This window comes from Sander lucioperca, chromosome 10, assembly GCF_008315115.2.
Source record: "Sander lucioperca isolate FBNREF2018 chromosome 10, SLUC_FBN_1.2, whole genome shotgun sequence".
Lineage (NCBI taxonomy): Eukaryota > Metazoa > Chordata > Actinopteri > Perciformes > Percidae > Sander > Sander lucioperca.
The window spans coordinates 32,180,477-32,207,539 of record NC_050182.1 but is presented as its reverse complement, the minus strand read 5'-3'; the positions used below and the strand labels follow the sequence as shown (position 1 = coordinate 32,207,539).

The following is a 27,063-nucleotide window of genomic DNA, read 5'->3' as shown; positions in this document are numbered from 1 at the left end:
ATCACTCTCTACAAAAAGACGAAAATAAATAAATAAATATAGGCCTACCCTTAGCCTTATGTTATATGCTCCATCGTAAATCCTGTAATACATGTCTGCTGGCCTTCTCTCTAACACATTTTAGATAAGTGTCTTTAAAGTAGCTCCTAAAAGCATGACTTCTACATTATATTCTAAGCTCGTGCCAGTTTGCTGTTGTAGCCTATATATTCTAATATTTGAGCATACAATCACATTTCAGTAGACTAGGTTCTTTAAGAAATTATGTTTGCAGCTACTCTCCTGTTAACAAATTTCGAATTCTAGCACACTATATGAAACAGCACCATCATGTGGCCTCAAGTGAAAATTCGAGCTGCAGCTGTGCAATGTAGGCGACTCTATTGCTGTAGTTTACAACAGCCAACATCATTATTGTACATCCTATAGGCCTACATTACATATCATATCACAACATCTACTATATCATACTAAAGTTCTTTTGGGGCTTTTGGCCCTAACTGAGTTTATTGTTGACACCCAACATGTCTCAATAGGGCAGTAATTGTGCCGCTGATTGCTGCTGATGATGAAAGGGGTCATGACGACACTAGTCTATATCCTTGACGTTCCACTTCTGTGATTGCTCCGGTGCCACGGGAAATTCCGCCGGATGCATGTTTGTCCGTTTCCTTCCGCTTTCTTTGTGTTGGAATTTTAAACTCTGGTGGATTTATGAGGACTATGGTTAACTTCTCCTCAGATCTCTGCAGGGTAAATTGATACAGCTAGCTAGACTATCTGTTCAATCTGAGTTTTCTCTCGGACAAATTCGGAATATTGTCACATTTGGAGTAATAGTGGAATATTGGTGTGCATATATACGTACTGAATCGGTGAAGGAGGAGGGAAAGAAGTAAGAAGAGGTTTTGGTCATGATTACCCCTCTGGTACCATACAGCAACTGACCAAACTTAAAATTAAACTATAGGCTAGCTTTGCCGCAACTAGTGTGGTAGGCCTATCAATACATAATGTAGGCTATAATAATGCATGGCTTCATATAGTGGGGAAATGTTTACATGCATTTACACTAAAGACATTGCATTAAAAAAAACATTTCAGACATGTAGGCCAATATTATGAATGAATCTGGCTTTTAATTTCTGCAACAGGAAACGTGCCACTTGACAATAATGTGTTAAGGACAGGGGCAATTCTAGGATCAGACTTTTAGGGGGGCTCAGCCCCTACTGAGAATGTGACACGGATAAAGTGCCTTGCAAAAGTGTTAACCCCCCCTGCTAAATAAGTAATTTCATTAGCTGATAATCTCTGAGCTAGATACTGAACAACGTCAGCTAACGTTTTTTGACACTATTAACACTATGAGGGAACTACACCTGACACTTCATAAGTCACAGTAAAAGCAACCAATTTGACACAATGTTCTAACATTCAGCAATTTTAGTTGCTTACGTTTCAATGTGGGTTCTAATCTGCACCATGAAATTACCAACTTCTTCTCTGGGGACTACCAACGTTAAACTTCAGAACAGCACTCCTGCTCTCCCTCTGACAGATTAGATAGAGCGACACTCAGCCAAAGGCGGGAGTCTGGCACAACCACCTCCGAGTGGCCAACACTACGTTTCTGTTAACCCTTTCCTTGACTGAGTTAGAGGTGCAAGCATTGGCGACAGCGACACAGGATATTACACCTGTTTCAAACCCTTTGAACCTGTAATTGTTTGTCTTCTGTCATTAACAGACAAGTTTGCAAACTCTAACTTGAAGCACTTTTTTTGATTGAAAAATCAGGGGGGCTGAGATTAAATTTAGGGGGGCTTGAGCCACCCTAAAGAGGGTCTAAAATCGCCCATGGTTAAGGGCATAAAGTACATACCTGTTGTTACGCAACACAATTACACAGAACAAACATGTTTTTTGTCCCACTCTCTAGATGTCACAGCTTGGTTTCCAATTCTCTTGATGCCCAATTAACTTTCTCACATGGCTGTTGGAGGGTTTTGCATCGTCTAAGTCTAACAATTGTTTCTACTTTTTTTCCTCTGCTCACAGCGCTCTTCATGCGTCTTTGTTTCCTACACTGACAATGCGCATTTTATTAAATAAGCCTATTGTTATATACTTATCACTTAATTAATGATTGACTCCCTGTTCATTACGGCTGTGTGAAGTCCCTAGTAAGCGGTGAGAAAACAGCGGCGCGTTCCCATGGATACGTCCCAACAGTTGAACTCCCACGATACAGCTCCCAGCATATATCCTGGGGAAACTACAGAGACCCGTTTGGCCAAACCATCACCTGTTGCGTAGCGGTTCACACGAAGCGAATAACTCTGCGCCGTTTCCTCTGCAGCGGATTGAGATTTTGCAAAATGTATGGAGAGTTGACATAACGCCGGGAAATATCAACAGTTTGATGCATGCGCTCATATGTTTTATCCAGTAACCTCATCTTTAACCCGGGAGTCGCCTTTCGCCCTGAACGCTTCTGTGTCCAAACTGTAAACTTCGAAGATCTGCGTGCCGCGTTTAGCCCCACTCAACCCTAAACATTTGGCCAGGATGGACCAGCTCTAATGTTATTATAATGGCCTACTGTTATTATAATGGCCTATAAGCCTTTGTCTCGCAATTGGGGTCAAGCTGCTGTACGTTTATTATAACAAAGATCTCTCTCTCTCGCTCTCTGTCGCGTACCGGCAATTGCTTTCACGCACAACGATGGGCTCTGAGAAGCCAAACTTTCTGTCACAGCCCGTCGTGAAGAACATTTTCATGTACCGAAACGGCGACCCTTACTACGACGCTCGCCGGATTGTAATAAACCAAAAGAGGGTGTCCAACTTTGAGACTTTGCTGAGAGAGGTGACCGGCGGGATTCAAGCACCATTTGGAGCGGTGAGAAACATCTACACACCGAGAGGAGGCCACAAGGTGGACTGCTTGGAGAGCCTGCAGAGCGGGGAGCAGTACGTCGCTGCTGGGAGGGAGAGATTCAAAAGAATGGAGTAAGACTTACGTCAATTTACGTTTGACAAATTACTACTTTCAAATTGTTGTTTTTTTCACAGTAACTTAGCCTGAAGAATATCAGTACCGTTACAGTTTAACATGCATACTGTGGCTGACCAGGTTACCCATCTACTGCAGTAGGCTTATTGCCTGCAGGAAGACATGCTGGTTAGTTGTAATTACTGTTAATAGTAAGTAGCCTAATTAAAATCTTAGTTGACATACGGCACACACTAACTGGATTCCACAGTCAATTACAATGTGGTCAGTCGATCAGTATACAAAACCAATATGTCACTGAGCATCAGACCTGTTGACTCAGTTATGTTCTTAAAGTTTATGTGACTCAACAGTTTTGCAGTGCTAAGTCACAGCACGAAAACAGATGATGTCAGCACTGCAGAGAAGTGTGCTCTGCTCTGGCCTAAAAATAAGTGCACTTATACTGCGGATAATAAGATTTGTGCAGTGAGTTATTCATATAATGTAGTGGTGACAAAGTTAAGTGCGAAGGTATTCGTGGCCATGACGTTTGTGTACTGTCACCATGCTCCTTGACATCATTTTTTTTTAATGCCAGGTAAAGATGTGGGTACTGTATATGTTATCTGCTGCAGAACTGGTAGAACATATGCGCTTCCATAGTCATCATCCTGTTGTCCTTTCACTACCATTCAGTTGTTGTTTTAATACCCAGAGGAATTGTGGGGAAAATCAGATTTAATTCAAGAGATTCACAAATGATTCTCCAACTAAACTTTTTAGTAATGTTTTTTATTTAGTAGTAGTATTTAGTTTTTTCACAATGTGTGTTTTGGCAGCACAGCTAGCAGCGAAGAAAAGTATTCTCACATTTACATTTATAAATAATGGCATGAAATGGTATTTCTTAATTTATGAGTTAAAAATACATACCGCTGTTAAAAATCAGGGTGCTGAGTCTAACTTTACTTTATGTTTTGTCTGTAGTTACCTACAGATAGGCTCGAGAAGGAAGAGGATGATGCAGACTCTTCCAATGCAGGTAAGTTCAAAATTCTGCTAAAGTAAGCATGCCTTCTTTCATATAGGTAGAAAGTCATTTGTGTGTTTAGTCAGTTTAGAAAGGCAAGTTCCTGTTGAATGCAGTAAAATGTCATAAGGAAAGTAGTGCAATAGCTGTAGTGAATAGTGGTGTGTTCACATGTGTGGATTAGTTGTTAGACTTGACTCCAGCTTTGTGAAGATGAATTCATCCAGAATCCGGATCAAAATATGAATTGCCATGTAGGAACTGTGTTTCCTAGTGAAATGTTTAAGTAATACCTTCTAGAGATTAATGAAACCCATCACCGGCGGTGGTTTCAGTTACAGCCTTCTCACTCAATCCAACTTTACAACATTTGAAACTGCGACTAAATGCAAGATACATGAGGATTCACCTCTGCACTCCTGCCCCGCCCACAGTGTAAAGGTTTTAGAAAGATCATTTAAGCAAGGTGTTATGTTTAGCATTTCTCTCTATTGTTCACTGTGAAGAATCACTTTGTTGTGGTCTCAATGGCCATGCATTATTGATTTATGGATCATAATCATCCCTCCTTTTCAATGCATCTTTAATCACCAGCTATGCTTCAAGGGTGTATTGTTTCTGTTTTAAAAGTCAACTTCAGGTCATCTTTCCAAATGAGTTATGTTTTTCATAATAGCATTTACAGCATTCTATGGAAGGCACAGATGTGTGTACTAGCACCCATTACCAAACCATATTAACCCCATTCATGTTGTTATGGTGACAACATGGCAACAAATAAATGTGTGCGACAGTCTGACATACTGATTTGTCAGGGTACTCCGTACTACAAGTGTGCAGCCCATTTCTTTCTTTGACTTTATCTTTCGCTGGCCACAGACAGCATTGGCTGTGTGTGCCCTGCTTCTCTTCACTTTAACATGTTAATCATACAAAGTGAATCAGCAACTGCTCTCTGTGGTCTTGATTTTGTCTTATCACCCGCAATAAGCTCATTCATCACAGGTAACCTCAAGGGCTTGTTGTTGCTGCTGTGATTATGTGGCGAGCATAAGAAGAGCCAATTTAGTTTACAAGGACCCTGCTTCCCCCTCACTACCCCACTTAACCTGCCTGATTGTGTCGATTAATGATGAGAAGTCTTAGCCGGCTGGATGGTTGGCAAGTTTGTTTCTTGTCCTTATTGATTTTGGAGCATTATGGAAAGGGATAATTATAGGAAGGTTACTGCTTCAGATGTACTATTCTGTATGTGGCATATTATTAACCCAGCTTCTGACAATAGTCCCTGCTATAAAGAAATGCTTCTTTTTTTTTTTTTTTGCTTATACTCATTTTTCTATTGTTCTTAAATTTCCATTTACCTTGAAATGTGCTTTTTTATTGCTCTATGTTTGATTAGGTGGAATTGAGAGGACCCACTTCAAGTAGTCTCGCATTGCCAGCCCTATCTCCACCGCGCTGTGGAGTAAGGTCTGGCTACACCCTAGATACATTGTGGGATAAGAGAAAAAATTGCTCTGGGTTGTTCGCATTTCTTAGTTTCAACCAATCACAATCATCTTGGCCGGCGCTAAGCTCCGGTCGCAGTGACTGTGGCTCTGCTAAATGGTCTTGGGAAGGAACTCGCCTGTGCACACAATACAGTAATGTGAGCTATTTAAATTAGCTGTATACATGGTTAAATGTAATTTGCTCTTACCAGTGTATCGCCGTGTCAATTTCCTCTACAGCCATCCCACCAAAACGTTCTAGTTAGAGAGTAACTGCCTGCCTTATTGCATGATCCATATTTTCTTCAAAACTTACCATTTTTAGCGTGTGGCTTGCTAGCTCGAAATATGTTGTTTCCCTAAGCGAAGAGATTTTGGGAACGGCATCACACAGAGAGCGGAAGGTGAACGCGCCAAATGTCAGACTTTATCCTGAAAATGTACTCCAGTTGATCCAGACTACACTTCAAGTAACCTGCTGGTTACAGTAAACAGTGATGCTGGTAGATTCATTTAGTGTTTAGGTGAAATGAGACTAGGTGATGTAGTACCTTATTATACACAATATCCTTCATAAATTAGCACTGACTTTGCTTATTAATTTAGCTGCATCTAGCATCTGCACTCTCTAGATGGAATCGAGTGAGTGTGCGATTTAGTAGTGTATAAGCAGCACTGAATGTAACGTCCCTGCTTAGCACTAATAGGAAAACATGATGCTTTTCGCCAAACGCAATGTGTACATGGGCACTAAAAAGAGCTGAGGGGACTCTTCCGGCATACAATCAAAGATCATGCGCCTATAAAAATCATTATCAATAGAAAAACAAATCTAGTGCTTTTAATGGCTCCCTAACGAGTGATCCATGCCTCGCCTTGCTTGTTTTCAGTTTGTTCCTGGCTTGGATTGGTTATGGGGTTTCTACTAGTCCATTGCATTTTTTTTATCAAGCAATATTGATTATTTTGGCAATTATGTAAATAAAAATGCATTTTCTTAGTGATTAATCATCTTCTATGTTATAAGAACCTCACCATAGTATTTTATGCAGTTAGTGTCTGTGTTCTGGCCTTATGCCTTTGTTACTGGTATACCTCTGTATATGTCTCACACTTTGTTCTTATAAAGTAAGATTTTGAAATCTACTCCTGGACTTCTCTGTTGCCAGGGTACACTCACAGGCCCCCAGAATACTTCTAATACACCTCATTCCTTATCTCTCTCTTTGTTTCTCTCTCAGAGGATCCAAATCTTAGTCTTAGAGTCACAGTTGGTTACCAGGTGTAATGGGACAGGACCTGCAGTGCTCACTGTTTGCAACCTCACAACCTCAAAGAATTACAGAGAGGACTCAGTCTTTTGCTGTCACTGAGATGAGAGAGAATATTTTAGTGTGTACAATAGCTCTTTCTCCTTGCCGTCAGGGGTAAAAGCTTTTTATTTCACACAATGTTTTTTGTACCATGTACTGTAGGAGAAAAAAAGTGTATGGATTTTTAAATGGATAAACATATTATTGTCTACAATTAACATATGGTGCTACGTCAAGCTGTTGCCACTCTTGGTGGCTCTGATTCTTCAAGCAGTTCTGTCAGGGGTCTTCAACGTTTTTTAAACCAAGGACCCCTTAACTGAAGGAGAGACAGAGCAGTGACCCCCTACTACTAATATTGTATAAAATTAAGTTGCATATTAAACTGGGCCTACAATAAAGTGTAGATCAGCCTAAAGCCTTTGTATATATCTTTTTAGTGCATAGAATACCAAGCTATCAAAATAATAATTGTTGATGTGATTTTATAAATATTTTAATGTTAAACATACATGTGGCACAGTGATTCCTTAGGATTAACTCTATCTGTGGATGGCTTAGTGACTACCTTACCCATAGGCCAGAAAGCCTATCATCAATGGGGATTTATATTTGCTAATAATGTTATATTCATGTTAAATAATTTTAATTTGAAAACGTTTCAAAAATTAACAATAATTTGGAGGCCCCCTTGCAGTGACTCTGAGGACCCCCTAGAGGTCCCGGATTCCCTGTTGAAGATCTCTGCTCTAGAGGATTTACAGTTTTAGCCCTGTTGACTGCCCTGACATGGACAGCTATATTTAGGACCTTAAATGTTGTCCTTACCAACTAGAAATAAATATTGAACCCAGTGTTAGCGCTGATCCCTGAAGCAAAAGTCCCTAAAGTTTGCACAGGTCTGTTGTTCTGAGTCTCCACTGGGAAACGAGCTGTCCTTAAATCCCAGCTGGACACACTGATCTGCTAACAAGCTTTCAAAGCATGCTTAGGTTACCTGTATCAGGACCCAGAATATATTTATATGTGTGTTTATATGGTGATAGGCATTTCTTTATGTACTTTTAGCTTCATTGCCCATACCAAATTAAGGCAATCTGTGTGCCAGATAATCTTTAATGATCTTTGAGCAATTGTATGTTTGACATATTTTACTCTTTGTATCCCTCTTTTCCAGGCCAGACCACTGCCACCGAATCGTTTTATTGTGTCAGCTCGATTCCTGAAACCCATCAAGGAGCCGTGCACAATATTGTAAGTTCAATTTGCCCTGTTTCACATGAACCATTTCATGCTGTTTTGATTTTCTCAGAGGGATAGACTCGACGAGGGAAACCAGTCTGTGTCAGTGTTTGTTTTAATCGTTGTTTTTTCTCTACTTAGTGTGGTAGCAAATGGCGATGTCTTGGACCCCGCAATGAGGCTGTTGGTCCACCAGAGGATGCTCGGCCAGTTTGACAGAATACTAGAGATGATCACAGAGAAGATGGGTTTGAAAGTCCTGGGGGGTGTCCGAAGGTACAGCTAAAACAAAAATGCTTGCACTTCACATATAGACTGTCTTTACTTGTTAACAAAGTAACTCAAGAACAATACATGACAGAAGTCTCAGACTAACACCACATGTTTTTCTATTATAACAGACGATTTCAGCAGATTTTTTAGCACTTGCTTGCACTGCTGTATACGTATGCATATCAATGAAGAAAAACAGCTTTAAGTTGCCATTGTTAACTTTACATCTTTGCTCTGGTGGTATATAAACACAGTGTGTGCTTGTTAATGTTTTAACTGTCTTAATAAATGACCACATGATTATTGGAGGATACTCTGCAACTCAAGTGTGTCTTGACAAGCTGGTAAACACCAAGGGGGTAAGCGAGCATCCACAAAGCGTAGCTCCTATGGAGCCATTTTGTTGCTATCAAGCCATCACCCGCCGTTAGCATCCCATTGACTGCCATTCATTTTGACGTCACTTTGACAGCGAATAACTTTACATCTGAAGCGTCTAAAGACTCTATTTGTCCATTGTTTATTTCTAAAGAAACACGACAATGTATAAAAGGCTCCATTACCTTGTATCTCACGTTATGGCTCCGTAGCAGACGTTTTTGTAAAAATATGCTAACGATTGTGTCATAACCATGCGACTTACTGTCACATAGTAGAGGAATTATCGTACAGTACAGGAGAAGCTCGCAGGCAGTTTTGACTTACATTAGCTATTTAAATTTAATTACTAATGGTAACTAGCATGTTAGTTAGCAATAATTAGCCTGTGCCTATGTTATCTCCTTACATATACCTACATTCTCCCTCTCTGCAAGATTCAGAATGATTGAGATTTCTCTTGTCACAGCTACCGGAAAAGTGCTTCTAATATCCTTCACTGGTCTCTGTAGAAAACAACGGCGTCACTTTGTCCACTTCTGTAACTGTCTATGATAAACAAATGATGGAAACCATGGGGCTTTTGACTTTGTGTCTGTTTTCCAGTCTCTACACCTATGAAGGCCAGCAGGTGACTGATGGGAATCAGCTGGAGGGCGGTCAGCTGTATGTGGCTGTGGGAAGAGAAAGGTTTAAGAAGCTGCCCTACAGTGATCTTCTCTTCACCAAACCAAGAATGACAAGGAGGGTCAATGGGTAAGCCACATCTGCAAATACTTAACTCACTTTCACTCCCTGTCTTGTGCTGCTGGTATGAAATACTGTGATAGATACACTGGTGTACTGGCTGCAGCTTTCACTACACAGCAGCAGGGGTTAGTTGGGCTTGACGTGCCGAGACAGCTTTTACAAAACCCTAAGTCTGGTCCCATGTGGTATGAGACTGTAATTCATTACCTGGAGGACAATAAGCTTGGGGAGGGGACTAACAAATTAACTCCAAACACACCAGAAACCAGAAATGGTGGAAGGTTGGGCTTGGGGTTCAACAACCCCAACTCGTATAAAAAAAAAAAATAAAAAAAAATAAAAATTGTCATTGAATATTAGAATGTATTCAGAAAGGCATTATGTTTTTGTCCTTCCCCGTATAGCACAACCAGTGTAAAAATAATACCATAATTGCATGTGCCTTTATGGCTCTGGATTTTTCTTCTTTTTGCTCATCTGCACTCATAAGTGTCCTATAATACAGATAAAACCTTGAAATTGTGCAAACTGATAAATATTTTGAAATGTTGCATGTAGGTAGATCCTACATGAAACTAGCATAGATGCAAATTGTGCTTACGTATCTCTTCACTCAAACATTTTTTTATTGAGCAAGGTACCTGAAGTTATTATAATATATTATATATTATATATATATATATATATATATATATATATTATTTACACAAACAGCATTGGCCAATGATGCGCATTTTTAGTATCCATCAGTACGTAGATTCCTCAGTCCTCTGTGAACAGTTGTGGAAATGGAAAAATGTAATACTATGGCTATCAGGGATGGTTCTTGGAGACTGTTCAATTTGTGTTTGTCTGTGTTCCTGTGTGGCAACTAATTACTCCCCCGGGGCTAATATCTGCTTTCCAATCTCCTGAAACCTACATCGCTTAGCTCCAGATATTATTTTAAGGATGGATACCTTGCTGCATGTGAAAAGTGTTGCCTTTCCTGTTGCAATGTTGGAAATATTTTTACACTGTAGAAATGAACAAAATCAGAGAGAAAATGTGTTATATCTACCATTTCACATGCACATACACAAAGCTACAGCTTCTTAAGCACACTATATTTAACAACCCTTCCATATTACATTAAGGTATGTACTGTATATTACTTATTAATCAAATATCTAACAGCACAGTGTTTAAACCTCCAACTTTTCATTTTCAGATGAACTTTAGTTCTATTGTGGTTTACACAATTACATGGCTAATTTCAGATGTCTTTGTTGATAAATCAGTGTTGTCAGGAAAGCACTACATACCATGCATTTATGTTAATACAATTATTTGTGTCTGTTTTGTTTACAGAATGAAAGCTTACTCTCTACCGCCTATCTACAGATTCTCCAGGCAAAATGGAAATGTAAGAATTACACGTGCCTTTCACATTCATTGTTTTAATTATTTAGCTTTGTTTTAAAATTGGAACTAAGAAATCCAACATTTTTATAGCTGGTGTACCATACATTGATTACATAAACCAACTTGCATAGAAGTAATTAGAACAGCATTCTTGAACATACACCAAATAGAGGAAAGTATTTGAATTTCTGTATGTTTTGTTGCTTTGAGTTAATTCAATGAGGAATGGGTAGATGGACGAAACATTTAGCTTAGCAATCATTCTTCAAATGTTAAAACTTAGCCTAGTTCAGCAATTATTTTGCCTTGTTGTTTGAATAGTTAGTTAACACAGTTCTCATTTTTCAAGCTCTTTAAAGCTGTGGTAGTAATAATAATTGTTTATCATATTGTAATTTAAGTGGTCTAAGAGAAAACTAGACTTCTGCACCTCCTCTTGGCTCTGTTTTCAGGCTTTAGATAATATTGCTGTGATAGGAGACTTTGGTCAATCACAGGTAATTTCAGAGACAGAGAGCGTTCCTATTGGCTGTTCTGCATATGTATTTTCCTTGCGACAGAGAGGGAGAGCTGTAGTCTCACTCTACTTCAAATTCTGGCATTGTTTTTGCCTTCTACCCACTGCAGCTGTGGGTACCATGTTGCACACTTACACATATGCTGTTCTGGATGACGGCTGTAAAAAAAACAATCATAATACCAGCTGCTGTTTATCACTTTGGCCTCGTGGGGAAGGAAGAGGTCTTATCCCTGCGGTCCAATGTACACATCTGCCTTTACTCCTGTGGCACATTATTAAAGATTGTTGACCGAACTCTTGGGTTGCTAGGTCATGAGCTTTAGACAAACAGAAGCAATGAATTTATATACAACATATTTTGTACATTTTGTTTATATTCCAATGCTGTATATACTTTTATTCTTGGTCTCTGTATTCTTTTCCACAGTTTCTCATCAACTGAAATAGACTTGTTTTTCGTCTAGGGTACGTCTACGGTCCGATGCAGTGATAGTGGAGATGGAGACTACAAGGCATCTCCTCCAGGCCACAATGGCCGCAACAAGGACCACATATCCTCCATCGTCAGAGAGATCTCTCAGGCCAAACTCAAGGCCCTCAGGAAGAGGAGGAGTGGACAAAGCATGGCTCTCGGCATATCTGACAATGGTAATGCAGAAACAAATAGAACAGTATGGATAGGAGTGGAATATGTTTATACCTGATAATACAAACAGGCCTGGCAAATACAACGTGGCTGTGGCTTTCGAGTATTGTAGCTTCAACGAAGTGTTCTTTTTGGTTCAGTACTATTCTTATATTGTTCAATTGATTTAGAAGTCTTTTATATTAGTATATGAATATATCTATGTTATATATTAATAATGCACTCACCACACATAAGGATATCATAGTTGTGAATTTTATGTTAATATTTGTCCACATGTACTATTTAAAGTGGGAGAGAGTGTGTGTTTCTTCTCATAAAGCCATGATATAGTAAATAACCAAATGGGTGTATGCTTACATGTGTGGTTGCATGTGCTTTTGCAATCAAGACGATGAATGCCTGGCTTAAGGACACTTCTCACAAGAATGTCACATACTATAAGTGCTACCTGGCCTTTTAATATCACTGTTTGCATTGTCTTCTCCCATGAATAATTTCCATGAACATGTGCACAAACTGGGGTTATATACAGTAAGAATTATACAATATACAGATATATGATGTAATGCATGGCCTTTGAAATCTTATGTAACTTGCTGCATTCTTAAATGCCCACATAGTGGCACTGTTGCTCTGCAATAAGAAATATAGCAAGATGTATTGAAAGTAGGTCTAGCATGATGACATTACCTTCTATTACGAGAAACACATTACGCCATCTTCTGGGCTTATGATCAGTATATTATGTCCTGCAGAAACTCCAGTTTTTGCTTTTGTGCTTATTGGCAGCTGGCCCTCATCTGAACAATAAGATGTTTTGTTGATCTGTGACCCTAACAGATGTTTTCCATATACATTATATATAACATTGTGACAGGGAATTGAGAGCAGTTTTTATTTTTAACTTTTACATTAAAAGGGATTTAGATTGTCTGCAGACTACTGCTGACCTTATTATAACTCCTACTGCGGTATGAACCAACATTACGTCATCTTGTGGCTCATGATAGATGTTGCCTGTTTGCTCCTCTGGCAGGAGACTTGACAGCAGAAGCCCAAAGGAGCGTGGAGAATTGTGTCTGTGGTTCAGGGGAGCTGGCATTTTGCATCAAAAGAGGGATGAGGAATGTGTGTGTGTGTGTGTGTGTGTGTGTGTGTGTGTGTGTGTGTGTGTGTGTGTGTGTGTGTGTGTCTTTTGTCTGTGTGTGCATTTGAAACATGTAATGTCCCCCTTAAAATCCTCTGCGCATCAGATTGTGTGGCAAGTTGTATTACAGGCGGAGAATACCATGTTGCATTATTGGTCCCCTTGGGTGACATTGACCAAAGATTAAATTAACAGACAGGCAGCTTGGAAAACAAGATCAGGCATTAGAAAAGATTGTTGGAATGGCTTGGAGACCATATTACATTCTCATGCACCCTTCACTGTTTGACCTATACAGTCTTTTTTAAATGCTGTTGTGTTTGCATGAACAGTATCTCTTTATTTGTCTGGCTTAGTAGCTAGGTGTAGTGTACAGTATGTAATGCAGTCTCTGCACGGCACTGAGTCTGTCTCTGTGTCTCTGTCCATGGTGCTGAACAGAGTTTTTGTAAGATACAGCAGGTTAAGGTTTCCCACACGTTTCTTTACTCTTTTTGTCTTGTTCTTCTCACCCTATGGAAAACAATGCTGAAATGTTATTTGTGCATTTGGCTTCTCAAAAGCAAACAAGAACTGAAATCATAGGTGCCCATGGGCTTACCGACAACAAATTACTTGTGTACCCATTAGCTGCTACGTTTAGTCTTGTGGTCATGTTTGTCCAGTTTAGCTTTTCAATAGGGACACAGTGTTCATACCAACTTTATTTAGTGATATACAGCAGCACAGAGGTGTTTTTGTAGGTATCATCTCTTCGGGAAACCCTGCCCCAGCTGGGTATGAGGTAAACACATCCCATTCTGGTGCCAAAAGGAATGCAGCCAAAAGGTTAGCTGCCTGGCAGAGGCTGTGGAAAGAACACAACATGAAACCTACACTTCAGATCTCTGGTGTGCAGGAACATTGGAATGAAAACAAAAGATTATCATGAAGGTGTCATGTCATTATCAATGTATTTGTGAGATAGGGAGGGGGGGGAGAAAAAGAGATGCACAGACTGAAAGGCTTTGAAACAAGCAAATAATAGAGAGAGGGGGGAAAAAAAAGACAAATGAGACAGAGTGACCCCGTAACTCGAGATTCTCCCTCTGTTCTGTGCCGACACTGTTGTGACAGGGAGGTTAGTTTGTGTGTGTGTGTGTGTGTGTGTGTGTGTGTGTGTGTCGGTACGCCAGTCCCCATTATTCACTGTCTATCAGCTGCAGGGAGCCAGACTGAGGAGAACTCCAGCAGTTTCTGTCTGGTGTATTGCAAAGCTTCTGACTTTTCTGCTTCATTAGAGTGAGCACACTGGTGAGTGACAGCAAAGACAAGGGGGAGGCAGTGTGACAACTCATGCAGCAAAGGTCACAGAATGAATTTGAACTTACTATAACAAAGATATTTGGCTTAAAAGACTTAACCAACAAGACACATTGCCTGTCGTACGCTTCACCCAGCATAGTTATACTTTATGGGAGCCCTTTTAAATTGAGTAAATTATTGGTCTAATTTGGCCAGTGTTCAGGTTGTTTATGACCAATCAGCAGTTGTTGCTAACCTTAAAATAGAAATATGATGTCCTCATCAGTGTTCTCTTTCTGAAAGGGCCTTTGTGACCAGTTCAGTTAATGGCTCTCTTGAGAAAAGTAGAGAAGAGAAGAAGTAAAATGTGAAGCAGCAGGAATGGGAAAAGAGAGAAGAAACAAATATATTAGAAAGAAGAAATTATGTGTTTTGGCATGTTAGGGCATATGGGATGTAAAGAGAAGAGAGGATAAAAGAGAAGGTTAAAGAAGAGGGAATAAAAGGTTGAGATTAATGAAAGCAGAAGGACATTAGGAAAGAGAAGTGAAGAGAGAAAAAATAGTACAGGTGGAATTGAATAGGGAGTATGATGAATAGCATGAGATGGTGGAGCATGAGCATTGTGTTGGAGAAAAAAGGCAGAGATATTGAAAGTTAGAGGGATGGGTGGGGTTTGTATAATTGCCTTTCATTTGGATAATCTCCCCATTTAGAGTCATCAAAGCAGAATTTTACTTGCTTCTGCCCCTCGCTGGGGCCAAATTGCTGCTCCGAAAATCAACAAAAGAGCTTTGCACTTCAAGAAGGAGGGGCAGATAGAAAGGTATGGACAAGAGGAGAGAGAGGAAAGCCAAAGCGAGAGGGAAAGCACAACAAAAGGAGTCTAGTGATTATCTGGACTCTTACATGTGTTGTATATGATGTGTGTGTGTGTCCTTGTCAGTTCTATTCTGAACATGATTGGTATCTGCCCTCTTAAGATAATGGCAAGAATTGGACTGAGAACTCTACAGCATTGAAATATGACATGCAGGTGCTGCTTTAAAACACAACACCAACAGTGTGGTTTGAGTTAGGGCACAGATAAGCATGTTGTAATCTATTTGATCGAATCGAACAATGATTCCTGAGGCTAATTGAGTCACAATGCAACTACTACTACCTTTGTGCTTTTTTTTTAATAAATAGTTGCAGAGCGGCGCACACGGCTGTGATTAAATAGCGTTGGATAATACCTCAATGCCAGGAGCTGATAATACTGTGGATATGGTGATTGACTTGTCTGAGGATTCCCTGTCAAAACACATTTTCTGGCCATTTTTATGATATCTCTATCTGAGCTTGAACAAGTTTATTCAATGGAAGAACAATCTAGCTAAACAAAATCACTTCAGGCTCTATATTGCAGGGCAATTGTAGGGCACAATGCTATAAATTACTTGTTTGCCATACAAGCTACACAATAGTTACGACAGTGCTATACATCAAACACATTTTCACGTGTAGTTGCTATGGGGATTCTTTTGGAAGCTATTTAGTCCACACAGTCTCAGCAGCCTGAAAAACAGTAATGTGGTTAAAAAGAAATGGTTAAAAACATCAAAAACAGTTCCAGTTAATAGTAGATTTTACACCAGCGAGAATTTGGAGACACGCACTCTAAGGCCTTGCTCCTGTGCTGTTTCACACACAAACACAGAGAGCAATTTTGTATCTCAATTGTACAGTCTTAATATCTCAGTTAGGTTCATCTTGCTTTTTGTTTCACATATCTAAGTCTGGAGAAGGTGAGTTTCAAATAATCCAGGTAATTCTGCCCAGGCTTGTATTAAAACATTCAAAGACATCCACTTTACACAAAACCTTATGTTCTGAGAAGCTATTTGCCTCATTTTATGTACAAGGCTGCATCCTGGAATATAGCAGGAGCCAATTCATTTCATGACACACATTGGGTCCACATTATGTCCCTTCCTATTATTTTCCTTGAAGGGAAGTCATGGGACTTTTAAATTGCGGTATTCGTTCAGAAAGAAATAATTTCCAAAGCTCAAAATTGAAACATCCTTGGTATTATTTGTAAGTTGAATGTGAGAGGAATGAAGATGGCTGCATATGTGAGTGTGTCTGTGTGTTTATGCGTGCCTTTGCACGTGCCACATCAACCTTCTGCCTCTGGTGTCATAAAATGTGATGCTACCTTGGGGAATTAGCCCTGTTAGCATATGTATCTATAATTCCTGTCAAAGTGAAATAACGTTCAAAACAGTGTTGGGAGGCAAGAGATGTGGACACAAAGAGACTGTGTGTCTGAAATCGTGCGCTTGTGTAAAGAGGCTCAGCAGAGAAGGATGAGAGATGGCAACCTTTAAAGGAAGTTTTTTTCCCTTGCCAAGTTCTTAGAAAGTGTGGTTTTTGAGCACTGCGTTAAAAGTATTTATGTGTGTGTTATATGCGTGACTGTTTTTATCTGCACTCCCTCGCATGTCACATTTCAGGCAACACGGCCATCCTTCCCAATCCCCTCCTTCTTTCCTCCTCTCTTTTCATCTCTTCCTTTTCACAGCAGAAAATAAAAGGTTCTTCATGACCCTTTGATGCAGGATTACTGGATTAAAGTGCAGGGTAGCTGTACTAATATGCCACATTAATCTGTTAACAAGTGTTTCAGCTGTGACATACAACAGTGCAGGCTGTGGCACCTAAAGTATAGGTTTAGGGTGACGTGTGACACTTTCAATGACGCAAATTTTCTTAATTTCTGTCACTTCTAATCTAGCCTGCGTTGCCCATTTTAGCATTTTCGTCAAGGTTTAGCTAGTAGACGCACATCTGGAGTAGTTGTGATAGGAGCATCTGCAGGGTTTGTATCAGCCTGAAACAGCTTTGACATTCAACCTAAATGGCAAGAGTAAACATTATACATGAGTGAAGATCTGAAATGTACATCATGTGTTGGAACTGGGCTTAGGAAGTTGCTGTGTTGGTAGAGCAAAGTGCTTTGTGTTCATCATTGTCAGTTATAATGCAGTTGCACAAACATTTTCAAATGTTGCACATGTCTGTCATTCATTGGTTTTTGTCCAAATAATGCAGTTCAGGGTGCAAAGGGATATAAATTTAGATTTTAGATGATAAATGAGAAATCTACTATAACGACTTCTAGTTCACAGAGGGCTCTGCCTGTGTTAATTGAAGTTCTAAGACATAATTATTGTTTTGAGTCTCCATTTTAGAGACCTAAAATATTTGTGCTGTGAGTTACATTCCATAATCCAATATTCAACCTAATAAACATTTGATATGATGAAGACACTGGATGATAAGGTTTCAAGCAACTGTAAGGAAAGTGAGAGAGCAACTCCATGAATTATTAAAATATTTAACTGAAGCCATGACCTTTTTATAAATATTACTTTGCCTGTCTGACTGCAACATTGCTAAGCAGAGCTTTCTTCCGATTTAATGTCAAAGCTATCTAAGCACAGGGCTGCACAGTACTGTAGACAAAAGGCACTCATAATACTTTTATTCAAATGCATCTTGTAAACAAACTGTAAAGGATGTTATACACTAGAAATAATGTACATTACTATTGTATATGTCCTTCCCACACACAATATAAGACCAGTGTATCTGTTTTTAGTGCATTAAATATGTTCAGAAAAATTATACTTATGATAGTTTAGTCCGAAGCACAGTTTCCACCAGGCTCATTCATTGAGCGATTTAGCATTGCACTTCCATAAAGTTTGGAAATTTAAAAAAGAAAGGTCAAATTGAAGAGAGGAGAGGAAATATTGTGAATTTTAGTCCCTAGTGGATCAAGTTCCGAAAATACTGGATCCTTCATTTTCAATAATGCTACTCAATATCATCTGTCAATCAAAAAAGCTTCCTCCAGAGCCACACAACTGTTTTTACAGGCTAAGTAGTTCTTTTTGTGACAAGTAAATTGAACTCTATGTGTAAAAGTGATGGCATAGCCCTTTCATAGAGTTGTTGTGGTGACTTTTGAGCATTACAAATATCTTAAGTTGGATTTGCTCAGCTGGGATTTGCTGGATTGTTGATTGCCAAACATGCATCACCCTAACCCCAATGATTCTCCTGATACCTTTCACGGCAGCTGGATTCTCGCGAGATTGCGGAATCACATATTACACGAAAATCCATCTTGTCAGGCGTTTGAGTCTAAACCAGAGACGGTTTAGAACCGAGACACCCCAACTCAGTAATTTCCTGTATCTGTGTCACATGGGTTTCTCCACTGCCACGCCTCTTTAGGAGACTAGCAGCAGGTCCTGAGTGTATTGATTCCAATGGGAGAAGTAAACATAAACACAGATAATGACCGATTCTTTCGGCCCATAGTCACCAAAATAAATACTGGACCCGTTTTTCACAAGCCACATATCTACCGAAAATCTGACACTAAAATGGCATTTTTCAGATGGACACATCAAGAGAAAATTAGCTTTGTTTCTGTCACAGCAACAGATCTTGCGAGCAATACTGATGAGCTAACGTCAATTAACGTTTGTGAATGCCGTAACAAAACAATTTTTTGTGATGCTAAATATGGCTTTTAGCTGTGTAAATATCTAATGTTAGGTCAATTTTGCCTCATAAACCTCTGAATTGCATTAAAATAGATTGTGTGTATGCATGAGAGAAAAAAAAAAAAACAGTCATTAAATGTTTTAACAGGACCCTGGCCAGTGACTGGAGCACACTTGCTGAGTGGAAACATTTCATAATTACCATTCAGAGTTAATACCCATGTTGTTTTACACCCCGCCATCACTCAGCCATGTGCTGAGTGGGTTAAATCAGCTGGGTGTAAATAAGCAATATACTGTACTGTATGGAGATAAACAGGGAGTGTTGTGTGGAGTGATTTCGGTACATAAAGTAGTACCTCAAGTGTTTATTTAACACTGCAGAGCTAAGTAAAATTGGCTTGTTGAGGCCATGCCAACGATTTGTCCATCCTTTGGTTTATAAGCATAAATACAGTGTATTAAAACTGTGATTTGTATAATTTATTTAGAACTATAACCTCTGCCATTTAGGTATTAATTTGAAGAATAAAGAATATGCTCGTCTACAGCCAAAACAAGAAACACACAGTTGTGGTGAGAGAGGCTTGATTAAACAATCTGCTGTGATTATACTGTGGCTATTAGGTGGTCAATTCGAGTTGCACAGGAAATGCTGGATAGTGCAATTAGTGGAATAAATACAAAAGAGGCAACGTTTCCCATTATTTGGTTTTGTTTTTGACATTTCCAATACTCTCTCTGAGCTAAAAACCCTCGCTGATATGGTTTTCTAGTAGTGTCTCCAGACTAAAAGCTTTATTCAGTTTTCCCAGAAGTGTCACAGCACTGAGAACATCTTGGAAAAATTGCACAACAGCTTTCAGAGAAACTGGAATAAATGATTTTCAACATTAACCGAAGGTTTCTCCAGTGTGACTACTACTACGTACATAGTGACTACACAGCTATTAAACGCAACATAGTATACATCCTCAACAAACCTATTTGTAATTCCCCTGATTCATGCCCTGGTCTGCTACAGATTTCCTGTGGAGTCAAGAACTTGTTTGTGCTGTATGGATTTTACTCATAAATTCTTCAAGGAGTAGTGGGAAAGCTTTTAAACATGATATGAGACCCTGCTAGTCTCTGCAAGACATGGTTGTCCACTCCAACTCTGCACTGGAGGACTGAAGAAAAGACTGATGTACAGTAATGCACATCAACATTGTCTCATTTGCCAGCAGGCTTTTCATGAAAAGAGACAAAGATGAAATATTAATGTAGCTTTTTTATTCTGTCCAACAAAATAAAAGCTTTATTCACAGATTGGTTCACTACCCAGCTCCCTGCTGAGTTTAAACTCATTGCTACAACAACAAAAAAGGGAAAGATTGGCAACAATCCCGTGTGTCATGTGGAAGAAATTAAACGATGCACCTGTTTGCTTACACTGTGCTAGGACTTGAATTGGGGAAAAAAAAGTTCTGTTGACAATTCTAGTTCAGGGTTCATCTGAGCACAGGGAACCACTGGTGTTTTTTTCTGCTGTAATATATTATGTTGTTTTAATGTATTAATTGAGTTGATGAATATAAACCATACATATTTTATGGAATAGAATTGCCATCATGTTGCCTGGTGTAAACTGCACACTGAATTCCCTCAGTGTTTAAGGGTTCCTAGAATTGGATGAGCACATCAAATGCTGCACAACTGTATGCAGCTGAAGGTGTAGAGACGGAGATCACAACTCCTGTTTTTTTTTTTTTTTTTGTTTGTTTTTTACATACCAGTTCCCTAAAATTAAATCTGCAGCAGGAAGGCAGACTGTGTGTGTGCTTGTAAAAAGAGAGATGACGTTTGCTTGTCGAGAAGTGGGAGGTTATTGTAGTTTACTACCAGCTATCACTTCATCTTCTGTTGTGCTTTGTTTCATTTCTCTGGAACAACAGTCATTTATAACTTTACTTTTAATAAGAATGGCAGCAAAAGCCATTTATATGAGTAATTATACACACTTACTGTTGCATCCTTGTTTTACCTCACACTGATGGATGAGATGTAGCATTACGCCCAAAGTGTGGGTGGGCTCTGTCTGAGTTTGTGCCAATAGTGTATAAGGGAATGTGTGTGTGTGTGTGTGTGTGTGTGTGTGTGTGTGTGTGTGTGTGTGCGTGTGTGCGTGTGTGCGTGTGTGCGTGCGTGCGTGCGTGCGTGCGTGCGTGCGTGCGTGCGTGCGTGCGTGCGTGCGTGTGTTCAGTTCAGATACATTTTATTTATATAGCATGTTTAAAAACAACCGTAGTTGACCAAAGTGCTTAACAAGCTCCAAAAATCAAAGCGATAATATACACAAACAATACACAGTATACAATACAAAATAACTAACAGTAGAAAAAGGTCAAGATATCAAAAGTGTGTGTGTGTGTGTGTGTGTGCACGTGTGTGTGTGCGCGTGTGTGTTTGCCTGCCTGATTATGAAAGGAAAAAAAGAGACAGACTGACACATTAGACTGCACACACTTGTATACACACTGTCAAGCAATTTGCAACACCAGAACCCAAATCTACTGGATTCAATGAAGAGCAAGAAGGGTAAATTCTAAATATTGTGTTTAATTTGATTTAGCATTTTCATGACCCCATGCCTCATCCTCAAATCATGTTAAGATGTTTAGAGTCGTAGCGGCTCATCCACTGCTTACTGCTTACACGCAATCGTTCGGCCCTCGCTGTTAATGAATGCAGGCGATTTCCATAAAATATTCTTAAAGAGGTCCGTTATTATTACCATAACGTTTCATCTCCCACCATAGCTAAACTTCAATCAGTTTTGCATTTGAAATGCATTAAATGTCTCCATAAACTCTTCTAATCTCTACCCAAGTCATTTTTCTTCTTTAACTTGTATGTGTAGAAAGGGGAACTAATATTAAAGACATTAATTACACTGTTCTGTTCTTTTTTTTTTCCCTCCACTCTTTTTGCCGCTTATTTCTGATTAGAAATTTCAGTCTCATCCAGTGTTTCAAAACAAGTGTGTAATTATGTTGTTTATCAGAGCGTATAGTTGTATTCCTCTTATGATGTTTAGGGTTAATTACTTTAAGGCCTTTGATGCACATGCTCATATGAAAAACTGAAGAAAAAAAAAACATATTAATTTTGCACTCCAACAAATCTGCCTTGCTGAGCTGATTGCTTCAACAGAAATGGGTGTGTATCTGGTATCAAGTTGTGGTATGATGTCTTCCTACACAGAAAAACACAGAATCACTATGCAGTTTAGACAGTAAATGATGACAGGTGATTCCTCTGGGGAACTGGGCAATATATGTTCTTGTAATCTTGACTATTATTACAGCAGATTTTTTTCTTTGTTCTTAGGTAGAATACTGTTGACTGTGGCTTTGATGAAAAACATATAGGAAATTGAAAAAGCTTCTCCAGATTATAGCAGTTAGTTCTTAAAATTAAAAAGAAAAGGTGGGCCCATTTCTCCCTTTGAGTCAATTTTGAGTGCCTAACATTGAAAACCAGTGTCTGGGATAAAAGGCACTGGTGGTGGGGACCTGAAGTGGAACAACATCTACCTTAATACCTTTAGGGAGTATTAGGGTGATTACTGGGTTGGTGATAATACTAACAAGGATCTTCTCACCTTACCACCATGTTTTCTGGCTCTCTCTGCCACACTTCCATTGTCTGGCGAAGTTGTTTACTTGCCTGAAATAATCTTGGGTGTTTTTCTTCTTTACCACCAGGTGTCACTCTTGTACTGTGTTTTGTTAAAGACTGAAAACACAGCTGCGGTATAAGATGTATAATTTCAACAAGTCACTTACTGGAGGATGAATAAGAGCTCCCTTGTTTATAGGAGAGGTTTTATGGGTTTCTGAAATGATGTAATGTGCTCTGACTGGGTTTAGGGTCTTGAAAAGTAGTCAGCTATATTCCTTATATTAAGCCTGTGAAATTACAGTAGAGAATCAGACAAAATAAATGGTATGAGAGTATTTAACATAACGACAGTGGCATTAAATGAATCTATTGATCCATGAAGCCTATTTGGGATTGTTTTACGTTAAAGTCTGTGCTGTAATGTGCAGAGTTACTTTGTATTCTGCTACATTAAAGGGATATTTCACCATTGGAAAGATGAATATATCTTTACATTGGTTCACTTATGTAGTAGAAATGTGAATTTGTTTTAGAAATTGGTGGCTTCTAGGCCGAGGAAAGCCAGAAAATGTGTTTTTGGCTCATGTGGATGAAAGACACCAAATCCCAGAATGCACTTGCTTCGCTGCTTTAGAGTCCACTCCCAAGCCACGCCTACCGTTTACAGACAGACAGTGAGACACTGAACTCAACTCAAGTGTGTTTTATTGTCATTTCAACCATATACACGAAACAACATTTCACCGTGGCTCAAGTGGTGTTACACATTTAAAATATATAAAAACGGCATACGAAACAGGCTACATTTAGTGCACACACATTATAGGCTCCGTAAAGTTCAGCTAACGCATACTAGCATTAGCGCTTGGTGGGCTGTAAACACAGAGTATAAACACAGCCGTAAATTTGCGTGGAATGTAGAATGGTCGGCATTTACTAGTCACAAACTCCAACAGCAGTTAGCAGTTAGTTGGATACAAGCACCCCATTTCTGCACCAGTCTGTGTTAACACAGCCCACCTCCACTAGTTTTACCCGGCGACAGAGCAGCAGGCCTGGTAGCTGGATAATCCGCTACACTGTGGTTCAGCCATGTTTCCATTCAGCCATGGGAGTTTCATTGAAGTTGGATGTAGTCCAGTTTGTTGTCTAATGAGTGGACACTTGCAAGCAGGATTGATGGAACAGGTGGCCGGCTAGCGTTAGCTTTCCACCTAGCTGCTTTCCACTCCTGCACACCGCTGTCGAGGTCCCGTTCCCCTGCTAGCGGCATCAGGCGACACCGCAGGCTGAGGTGCTAGTCTCCGTAGCAGGCGACACTCACATAGGGTGGCGAGTATTCCGTCTGTAATAAAGTGTCCTGCCTATTCTCCGATCTGTACCAATGTATCCCGGTGGTACACATGTGCAGTAGTTTGAATGCACATAATTGTTGTAAAAGTTTACTGTTGAAAAGACGGAGACTGTTAGCGAAGCTTCAAGATGGCTGACGCTCCTTTTGCTTCGGCAAGCTTCGGGTAAAGACGACAGTGCAACCCCTATGGGCGGGTTGAAAACATGCAGAAGTAGCTCCTACTACTGGCTGTAGTCCATTGCCTCTGGGCAACAATCTTCTGATGACGCAAAAATCATTGTTTTACGTCATCGGAAGATCGTCTCAGGGGGACATAAGGGAGGGAAGCACGGTCATTCGAAAATACTACCGTGTTTCTACTGATACAAAGCTTAATGCTAAATCGGTGAAGTATCCCTTTAAGTCCTGTTGAGCTTCTACAAAACAGAATGTTGAATCAAAATATTGATGTCTTTGATGCAATTCATACCATTGCATAACCTCTCTGTCTCTATTTTGTCTGATTTGGCCAAGAGACGTTTACGCCTGTGTAAAATTCAATACACTATATGTAGATGTATTTACACCTGGATGACAACCATAACTCAGTTTCATCTTATATTGCGCCTAACAAGCCCATTCAGGACACAATATCACACATTTGGATCACGGAACGTGTATGTCATAATATCACGCTGAAACATGCTTCAAAATCACAGGCACACTTTTCTGTGAAAACAGCCCACATTTCTCTAATGTTATTTGCAATCAGTGTGCTCAGTTAATATAACTGTGTGCTCTCTCTATTACCAGATGACCTGGAATCAAAGGATGATGATAGAGATACTGAGGACAAGACCCCCCCAGACCAGCCAGCCGATGAGGTATAAACATACAGTACAGCACTGTACATAATAGACCGTTACGGGAGCAAGAAATGACGTCTTTTTGATGTTACCTCTCATTAGGACACAGCAGGCACTTTTTCTAACATAATGATGTGGGTTCAGTGCTTTGTCGCATGTCATCCTGTCCCATAATATGAGGAGAATGATGTATTCAACATTAACTGAGTTTGCTTTAGTTTTGGAGATGCATATATTTTCATATTTATGACCCAAAAAAAATTCTATTTCAACTACTTTAACCCTGCTTTAAGATACCCAGAATTCTTATAAATGTCACTCATATGTAATGTTATGAATTAGATTGATTCACATGTGCCAGCTAATGTGTTACTCCATTACTTGTTGCATATTGATTGACATGCCATAAAAAGGGTTTTGGTTTTGCTTTGGCTCCACTTGGATTTGTAAGTGCTCAACACTCAATAGCGCTGTCACTCTCTTTCAGGAAAGTGTAGGTCATGGGGAGAATTATTGTAAGCAATCCAATTACATTGTATGCCTGTTAAAATATTTAGAGCTATAAATTGTTTCTGTGGAATTATTGCATTACAGAAACCTGCAGATGGTGATACAAAAGCCGAAGACGAAAATGGTGAAAAGGCAGGAGAGAACGAGGAGGCTGATGCTTCTGAAAACACCACAGAAGCAGACACTTCCGCTAGCAAAGAAGAAAAGAATGAAAACCAGAACACAAGTGGCGAAAAACAGGGAGGGGAAGAGAGGGAGGAGAATGCCGAGCAAAATGGTGAAAAAGAGGGAGAAGCAACAGCAGGATCTGAGGAGAAGGAGAACGAAATAAAAGAAAAAGTGAAGGAGGAGGTCACGGATGAAAGTAAGGAGGATGTTAAGAGTGAGTCCAGTAGTAGCAACAGTGATAAGACCCAGGAGAGTAAAGAGAAAGAGAATGGAAGCCATTCATCTTCTGAGTGTGAAAAGGATGAGCGAGACAAAAATATAGAAGAAGAGAAGCAAGATAAAGACAGTGAAAAGGGTGAGAGAAGCAGTGAGGAACAAGTTAACGATGTAGACATGGGGGAGGAACAGAAAAAGACAGAAAACAGCAGTGACTCAGGGAAGACTCCGTCAGATAACGAGACAAAAGAGAATGTTAACGGCAGAAGTAGCAGTAGCGGCCGTAGCCAAGGAGAAGATGTGAGAGAAACAGAAGAGGGAGCTACCAAGGAGTCAGGAGAAGATGAGAGAGAGGTGAACAGAGAGGTCAGTGGAGGCGATGATGAGGTGGAAAATGGAGCAGAGCTGGACATGCACGAGAATTCAGCCAAGGATGCAGCAAATGGAGAGGAAGAGGTGGATGGTGACAAAGACAATCCAGGAATGTAAGAGAAAATTGTGGGATGGGCAGTGTTGAAAATAGTAAGCAATACTTTACAATATACGATCTAAAAGTAATGAAGGTGGCAGAGGAAATTCACAGAAAGTGAAAGCAAGGGTTGTTTTACAGTGATGTAGAATCTGCACTGAGAAGTAAACGAGCAAGTAGTAAAAGCTTTGAATGGCTGCTAAATGATGTCAGGTACAAAAACACCATCAGAATTTCAGGTATGTATTCAAAAGCTAATCGAAACATTATTCATAACTATCATGTCTGAAACAGACAAATAAAAGTTATATACATATTCTTATTTTTCATTAAGTCATACTATTACCACTTGGGCTGCTTTATCGTTTCAGTATACATTGTCTGTAAGCACTGTAGTGAGTGATTGAAATTGAATAGTAACAGTCAGACTTTAAATGTTTAAACATGTTTATTTTTAACAGGTGTGATTATACTAGTTGCTTGTTTTTAAAGATGTTTTTGTATGTTTGTTATTTTTGTCTATTTTCCAAAGCAAGTGATACAAGTGCACTTTTTTTTTTTAAGTTAATAAAATAAGCTGTGTAATACTGTAAGCATACAGAATGTGTCTGAATGTTCCACATCATAATCCTTCATTATGTCTTATGCATATTTGTTTATTTACATCTATCTTCTACCATAACAATGAAAGAGAACCATTACAGTGAGGCACCTTTAAAAGATGCTTTAAATAAATAAATAAAATGTCTGTAATCAAATTTGTCCAAAAATAATAAAAATAATA

General features: G+C 39.4%; 1 protein-coding gene across 1 annotated transcript; it reads left to right on the top strand.

Annotated features, from left to right (window-relative positions):
• The first annotated feature begins 2,290 nt into the window (after nt 1–2,290).
• On the top strand, nt 2,291–26,494 carry LOC116049212 (doublecortin domain-containing protein 2). The gene is made up of 9 exons (XM_031298656.2): nt 2,291–3,017; nt 3,991–4,045; nt 8,017–8,093; nt 8,223–8,357; nt 9,339–9,488; nt 10,833–10,887; nt 11,871–12,054; nt 24,864–24,934; nt 25,511–26,494. Exons 1-9 carry the CDS (start codon nt 2,731–2,733, stop codon nt 26,297–26,299), a joined length of 1,803 nt encoding a protein of 600 aa, XP_031154516.1. The 5' UTR covers nt 2,291–2,730; the 3' UTR covers nt 26,300–26,494.
• The last annotated feature ends 569 nt before the right edge of the window (nt 26,495–27,063 follow it).